The 8,505-nt window shown below is 41.7% G+C and overlaps 1 protein-coding gene across 1 annotated transcript in view; it reads right to left on the reverse strand.

The window, feature by feature from the left end:
* tgfbi (transforming growth factor, beta-induced) overlaps window positions 1-8,172 on the reverse strand; it is a 50,321-nt gene extending 42,149 nt beyond the window's left edge. Inside the window, exons 1-2 of the mRNA XM_072451459.1 lie at window positions 7,988-8,172; window positions 6,157-6,255 (exon numbers count right to left, since the gene is read on the reverse strand). Coding sequence (XP_072307560.1) covers window positions 6,157-6,255; window positions 7,988-8,100 — 212 coding nt within the window. The 5' untranslated portion in view covers window positions 8,101-8,172. The remainder of the gene's footprint in view (window positions 1-6,156; window positions 6,256-7,987) is intronic.
* Window positions 8,173-8,505: the final 333 nt, after the last annotated feature.

Raw genomic sequence — 8,505 nt, forward strand, 5'->3', positions numbered from 1 at the left:
CCCATATGCTCCAAAAAAGACTTACTTTTACAATGTACATCTAATTATTCAGAGGAAAGAGACAAGATATACATTTGTCGTTTTCTCAGTTGTTCTTATATCGAAAAACCTGTCATGAATAAACGTTCTCATACAACAATATGAAACAATGTATAATTCTGTTTCCAATAAATATTGAAATGGGAGTGAAATGTTTTTGTGGATGTAAACAGTCTTGATGTCTTGTGTCAGTGGATTTGAACAGTAGTGCATTCTCTCTGTCAGCCGTGTCCTCCAGCTTCGAGCTCACACATTTTTCTCATCAGAGCTGGAGAATAGAGCTTTTGTTTTAGAGAGATGTGATATATGGAACCCCACTAACTTCTAATATAACTTCTACTACCACTTCTACTTCCACTACATTTGTTCTCTCACAATGGCTCAGAACTCATAACGTTTTTCTGATTCTGATTCTGAAAGATGTAATATATAGTTCTCTGTCCTTCTGAATTTGACGTGACCCATATGTGCCCCCACATACGAGGTAAACATGTTCAATACCATACTATATATAATACTATAGCTTTTACATCTGTTTCCATCACAAAACGGAATGTACAGCATCAATATGAGCATCATGATTCAAACAGATGTGGAGCGATCACAAGACCTGGTCACGACTGCTCTGGGAATACTCACAAACACTGGGAAACTGCTGAGAGGAGCTGGAGAAATCATCTGATGATCATAAATTATGTAAGAACAAACATGGACTTCACTGTGTCCACAATCACAGGATGATAAAGATGCATTCACACACAGCCAGGTTTAGGCCAGGACTGTCACTGCACAACAAGAAGGGCCCAGGCTGGATGTAGGTGAGGGGTTTGCATGTTCTACCTGTGCTTGGGTTTATGTTGATGTTTGGCATTCACTTTTACACAAACGTACACACATTTAACACATAATCCAGATGTTAAAATATAGCTCAATTGCAGATGACAAAAATACCAATAAAGTCTGAGAAAATTAAGTATTATTTCTTCTACTACTAAAACATTTTATTTATACATTATGCATAAGGTTCAAAATTCCATTATCTTTGAATCTTCTGCACTTAAAGACATTTCCCCAATACTATCCAAATGTTTACAAAAGTCCTTTTAACGTCTCCACTTTGCAGAATCAAACAGGGTTCACAAGGCTTATATAAAGGTTATATATAAAGACACATTATTTTTAGGTTTCTACATGTCATTTTTTTTAGGTGACTGAGGTTTCCCTTTGTCCCCTTTACTGTTTAATACTTGCCCTTTTTCTCATTGGCTCTTTTATCAGTACATATTTATTTTTTTAATAAATATTCTCATAGAACAATACGAAAAACAGTATAGTTCCAGAAAATATTGTACTACCAGGAGTTGAGGCGAGAGATATATCAAAAATGCATGTTATCATAATTGTTGTTTTTCAGATACACAACATTAGAATATAATATGATATATAATTATCCTCTTCTTCTTCTGACTACTTATGCTATCAAACAATATTTATTTTTTGATTCCACTTGCAAACTGTTCACCGCCTTCTTTTCTTTCTCTCACTCCTGAGGACCTGTGGACCCAGATGCCCCTCCCCTGGTGAAGTGGTCCCTGCCCTGTGTGGACGGTCCCTCATCTGCCTGAAGAGTGGCTCCAGTTCGCCTCAGTCGGTCCCTCATCTGCCTGAAGAGTGGGTCCAGTTCGCCTCAGTCGGTCCCTCATCTGCCTGAAGAGTGGGTCCAGCTCGCCTCCGACGGTCCCTCATCTGCCTGAAGAGTGGGTCCAGCTCGCCTCCGACGGTCCCTCTTCTGCCTGAAGAGTGGCTCCAGTTCGCCTCAGTCGGTCCCTCATCTGCCTGAAGAGTGGGTCCAGCTCGCCTCAGACGGTCCCTCTTCTGCCTGAAGAGTGGGTCCAGCTCCAGTCTCCCTCGTGTCCGTCTGTCCGTCTGTGAGAGTCGGATCTCTCCTTCACTGGAACTCCTCCAGGTTTCTATGCTTTTTTCCCAAAGAGGTTTTTTTTGTAGTTTTTCCTGGCCGAGAAGGAGAGTCTAAGGACAGAGGACCCTGGGACATCGTCCCTCGCCACCACAGACATTGTCTGACTCCATCGCCACCACAGACATTGTTGATTCATTTCTCCCTGTGGCCCTCAGAGGCAACTGTTGTTGTGATTTTGGGCCTTACAAAAATAAATTGATTTGATAATTAAAGCTATTCAAAATGACCTAAGAAAGAGACAGTATCATCTTCCAAACAAGAGCATAAAGTGACATTCTGCATTTTGGGGTTAATTTCATGATCCATTTATATTTGGCTTGAAAGTTTGACAGGCACATTTCAGCACATTCCTGATGGAAAGTTGAAATATAATCTTTTAAGAGATTTATTTTGTCAGTATCGCCCATCCATAACCAGGAGTGGATCAAAATTGCTGTTCTTTTAACATTGGTGAGCTGTCACTTGTGCTCTCTCGCTCAGAGAGGTGAACTGGTTCCTTGAAATCTGAGATTGAATTTGTTGAGAAAATATTTAAAAATCCTGAGTGTGAACATTGGACTCTTCAGACAGACCACCATTCATGCTCCTGCAGAGACTAGTGGAAAGCACAGGACAGGGCCAGCTTTGTCTGGACCAGGGTTCGCATGTGGGAGCAGAGGTCACACAGGGGGGCAGGGATCACATGGGGGGTCAACTGGGGTTGTGGGGGCCAAAGTTCAGTGACAGCAATCCTATAAACGTGTCGTAACTTTGTCCCTCAGATTGCACAGACACTAAGTACTTTATCTGAAGGTAAAGCGTGTTGGAGTACTGCCCCGTTTACTACGACTGTGTGTCATACTTTCTGACCCTGCAGCAGCGGCGCTGCAGGAGGACAGATTTACAGATACACGAAACTATGTACTTGTACTGCTGCCTCCCAAACTGCCGACAGTGACATATTTCACATAATATATCTTTTTCTCTCTTGGATTACTATCATACTATCACGTTTTTACAGAGAACTAATGTATTAAGGTAAGGCAAATGATGGAGTATCATGTTTTTCTTTAATATCTTGTTTTAACCCAAATTTGCTTTTACAGCTGAAATAATTTCTGGTAAAATGTAAAAAAGTAATAAACGATCAAACAAGTTTAAATTCTTAAACAGTGTACAATTTTATCATCACAGATAATGAAAATGTAAAATGTGTCAATCCTTGTTATTTCATGATTATGATATTACCATATATATATGGTAATATATATATATTTTACAGTTGGTGGTAGTATATTTCAGTTTGTTATGAATAATAACATATAAGTTAAACTATTCCTGCCACTACAACTGCTACTGCTAATTAAATTTAAACAAAAACTTTTATGATACACTAATGTCTTAAGTCTGTGGATTCTGAGCTTCTGAATGCACGGTCCGACAGGAGCAGAACAGGAGCAGAACAGGAGCTGAACAGGAGCAGAACAGGAGCACTTGAGTGGCAGAAGCTTCCTGTCTCTGCTGGAGGACTCACAGGAATGCGCCTTATGTAACTGCAGCAGAAGAAAGAATAACAGGCCAAAGGAAAAGCAGAAGAGGAAATAGACAAGCTGAAAGGACATGAGGAGGTCTCAGGTGAAGCGTTGGACAGGAGGAGGTGTCAGTGGGACCTTCATCTCCCCCTGTTGGCTGTCTTTGGGACAAGAAATACAATCGCAAAGACGAGCGTTACCAACCAGCTTTACTTGAAGTCAATCACAATTACACAAACAGCAACAGATGGATGTATTTCTAGATTTTTGTCCTGGCAGACGAAAAAAATTACAGAAAGTCGAAATATCACACATTGGACTTCGTAAAAAATCGAGCACTAAACAAGGATGAATATTCTCGTGAGCGGTACATTTTTCAACTCATTGAGCTTTAATTTTGAGTGAAGAATCCATGAAAAAATATTGAAAGACGACTCAGTGGCGCCACCTCAAAAATATATGAACATGGGGCCAGTGGGAGCCCGAACCCCGCCCTAAATTATACAGCACGTCGGCCATGTTGGATCAAACTGAAAAAAGTGCACCTCATCGTACATTTGGCTCCTCCTCCTACAGTTTTCATTGAAAACACTTCACATTTGGCCACAAGACACAAAACCCATGAGCAACATAATGTTATAAATTTGAAGCCGATACGCCTTCGGGCGGGGTCATCGTGAAGTTTAAACAAAATTGCATTTTGGGGATTTTTTTTATATATATCTGCATTTCTTAAAAAAACAAAAAAATACAGGAGCATTTGTGCTGAACGCAGTGATATGCAAATGTAGTGCTTATCTCGCTCTCTAGCGCCCTCTCCAAATTTGATTAAAAAAATTCATAAAAGACAATTTATTTGTCGTAGAAAACTGGAAAAAAATATATAACGGGTTAACCCGTTATATATTATTTTGTGACACAATGTGAAAAAAATCAGGTGATTCCAGCTCAAGTTTTTATAGCGGAAAAGAATTGTTGAAAAAAGTGATGAAAGCTAAAGATTTTTTTCTTTAATCCAATATTCAGGATCGGTAAAAAATGTGTTGTTTGGTGTCTAAAAAAAAAGACGCAAAATGACTCGCTAGCGCCATCTGCAATGACGGGCCCTTTTCATTGTAGACTTATGAAACTTGGTACAAACATACCTCATGTCAGGACAAGTAAAACATTATATTATGACCCCGCCCTAAACCCCACTGGGAGTCGGCCGTTGTGGGCGGAACCCAATATTTTTACATTTTTACCACCTTGGATTTTCAGTCAAAAGACTTGCAAATTTGTCAAAATGAACAAAATCCATGGGCGATTAGTGGTCATTCTTTTGTTTTTTGATACAATTCCGAATGTGGGTGTGGCAAACTCGTTAACAAAAATTGTTTACTCTGGCATGAGATGTTCTATTTCCCGGCACAAATATATGTTTTGTGCAAACTGATGAGTTGAACGCAATGATATATATCTACAGCGCCCCCTTGAACATTTGAATTGAAATAAAAAGATTGACTTTGACGAAGACAAATTAGATTTGGCAATTTCTTCTTACCATTCTGATTTTAAAAAAAGCCAACGACAGCATACCTCTTTCTACAAGCTTGTTACTGTGGCAACCTGACAAATATTGCCATAGACTTACATGCGTTTTGGTTTACAGGCATTTTGAACAGTTGACGTGATCAGACTGAACATAAAATCCATTGGGGACATAACTCTATCTCTAATCGTGCGGTCGTGAAAATGTTGAATGAAGTAGGATAAAGTTGGTACTGTTTGTGAGGGAGGGGTGATGTAGGCGGGCGATTAGAGGCGTGCTCTTTGCGGTAGCTCGTAACCTGCGGTCACAAGCGGGCGAGGGCCTGTATCGCTGTAGCTTTTGTTTATATTGTTCTGTCCTTTAATAAATATCTCCTAATTTTATTTGAGAACTCAAAATAATGCCTAAGAATAGGAAAAAACATTACTTTCAATCATTAGTGCTCCCTATACTGAGATTTGGTATTAGCGCGCCATCTACAGGCAGCAGTGAGTATTACCTTTAAAAAAACAAAAGCTAGCCATGCTGTAGCCTGCCCAGGACATGCTAATGTGAGCATGCAGTTGTAACGAACATGATTTAGAGGCAGAAATGTTCAGAACGAGTCGTGTGATGATGGAGTGATTTCTGAGGCTCAGAGGACGAGGTGGTAAACAAGAATAATTAATAACGCGTGTGAATTAAAGGACACGTTATGTAAAATACACTTTCAACCATGTCCTAACAATGCTCCTTATCAAAAACATCGTTGGAGCTGTACTTCTATGTTCCATAAAGTCCATAAATCATAACCAGACACCAGCATTTATGCCTCAAATCACGTTTATTACAACTGTGTCTGGGTTTTTGTCCCTATGGTAATTCCCTCTGATGCCAGTAATTGAAGTGCTAACACAAATCCTGATGACGGAATGCCATTACATTATAATACATTATTTTAAATTCTAAAACATGAGATGCCAAATGAAAGGTACAAAAGCTTGCACTAAATCCATCTGAATGAAAGGGGCCCTCTGCAGATGATGAGTGGTTTGCAGAGTCCTCAGTAACGTCCTCTCCCCAGACTCAAAGACAGAAGCAGTGGTGTGTTTACTCACGTGGGTTTGCCACAGATCTTGCGGTGGTACCACTGTTTGCAGTTGGTGAAGTATTTCTTGTCCGTTCCTCTGATCTGCTGCATGGCACACACGTTAGGCCTAAGGAGGAGGGAGGGAGGAGGGAGGAGAGAGGAGGAGGAGAGAGGGAGGAGAGAGAGAGAGAAGAGAGGAGAGAGAAGAGAGAGGAGAGAGGGATAGAAGAGAGAGAGAGGAGAGAAAGAGAGAGGAGAGAGAGGGATAAAAGAGAGTGAGAGAGGAGAGAGAGAGAAGAGAGAGAGAACGAGAGAGGAGAGAGAGAAGAGAGGGAGAAAAGAGAGAGGAGAGAGAGAGGAGAGGGAGAAGAGAGAGAGGAAAGAAGAGAGAAGAGAGAGAGAGAGGAGAGAGAGGAGAGAGAGAGGAAAGAAGAGAGAGAGAAGAGAGAGAGGAAAGAAGAGAGAAGAGAGAGAGAGAGGAGAGAGAGGAGAGAGAGAGGAAAGAAGAGAGAAGAGAGAGAGAGAGGAGAGATGAGAGAGAGAGAGAGGAGAGAGAGAGGAGAGAGAGAAGAGAGAGAGAGGAGAGAGGTAGGAGAGAGAGAGGAGAGAGAGAGGAAAGAAGAGAGAAGAGAGAGAGAGAGGAGAGATGAGAGAGAGAGAGAGGAGAGAGAGAAGAGAGAGAGAGGAGAGAGGTAGGAGAGAGAGAGGAGAGAGAGGAGAGAGAGGAGAGAGAGAGGAAAGAAGAGAGAGAGAAGAGAGAGAGGAAAGAAGAGAGAAGAGAGAGAGAGAGGAGAGATGAGAGAGAGAGAGAGGAGAGAGAGAAGAGAGAGAGAGGAGAGAGGTAGGAGAGAGAGAGGAGAGAGAGAAAAATGAGAGAGGAATAAGGAGGGAGAAGAAGGAGAAGAGAAAGAGAAGGAGAATGGGTGAGGGAGAACAAAGGTAAGAAGGGAGAACAAAGGTAAGAAGGGAGAACAAAGGTAAGGAGAGAGAACAAAGGTAAGAAGGGAGAACAAAGGTAAGGAGAGAGAACAAAGGTAAGAAGGGAGAACAAAGGTAAGGAGAGAGAACAAAGGTAAGAAGGGAGAACAAAGGTAAGGAGAGAGAACAAAGGTAAGAAGGGAGAACAAAGGTAAGGAGAGAGAACAAAGGTAAGAAGGGAGAACAAAGGTAAGGAGAGAGAACAAAGGTAAGAAGGGAGAACAAAGGTAAGGAGAGAGAACAAAGGTAAGGAGAGAGAACAAAGGTAAGAAGGGAGAACAAAGGTAAGGAGAGAGAACAAAGGTAAGAAGGGAGAACAAAGGTAAGGAGAGAGAACAAAGGTAAGGAGAGAGAGAGAAACAAATGCACTTGAGAAATTGTCATTAGGTTTTTTTGTGACGCGCCCAAAAGAATTAGCTTGTGTAATGTCAGAGTTTGAATGAGGAACAGAAACACACACAGTTTTACCGCTTCTGCCGGTTTTACTACAACTTTTGTCCTGAATTCAATATTACATCATCAATATTTTACATTTACCAATCCATAAAACCTGTCATTAAATCACTTTACAATACTTTGACTTCACGTGACTAAAGAGCAGCTGTGATTCAGACACTATCCAGCACAATCAAAATCAGCCCATTGTTATTTCATAATTTTACTTTTACTTGAGTATTTATTTTGCTTCTCTATCTGTACTTTTACTCCTTCCACCACCTACTGCAAATCACACCTGAACAAACCCCACGGCAAAACAGAACCACAGCCTCTTAACCAGGTGTAACCCAGAACTAAACCAGTTCCAGTGCCGGGAAGTAAACCAGCAGTAAACCAGCAGGACTCAAACTGGACAAGCTTCGTTACTTGATAGTCCCTCTTACCCTTGCTGTCTCCCCCGAATGCGGCTGTGTTGGAGGACGGCCTGGTACGGGGACCGGGCCTCGGAGACCAGGACCAGGACGTGGGCCAGGATCAGAACCAGGATCTGCCTCATGATTGCTCCTCTGAACCTCGGTGCTGTAGCTCAGACGTGCAGCAGACTGACCGCTGAATAGGGCTGAGCGGAGCCAAACCAGAGCCTTAGGGACCCAGGGGTGGGGCTCAAAGTAACCAGGGTGGGGCTTCTGACTCTGACTCCGCCCCTCTGTCTCTGCCCACAGAGCTACTGTGTGACTGAGTATGTAGAAGATGACATTACGACAGGGGAAGAACTGTACTAATACTATCTTATGTGACATTGTTGTAAATGACAGAGGCTAATTCACTCATGTCAATGGAATAAACACCCAAACATCATTACTTTGAGTAGAAAAAGCTTCAGTTGTAGTCATCTGGACTCAGTTAGAAAAAATAGACGTTTCGACTCTCATCCACAAGTTCAGGACCTCAGAGCGCCGTG

Source organism: Eucyclogobius newberryi, unplaced genomic scaffold (genome assembly GCF_026437365.1).
Source record: "Eucyclogobius newberryi isolate DKJ021-1_F unplaced genomic scaffold, fEucNew1.0.hap1 SCAF_19, whole genome shotgun sequence".
NCBI lineage: Eukaryota > Metazoa > Chordata > Actinopteri > Gobiiformes > Gobiidae > Eucyclogobius > Eucyclogobius newberryi.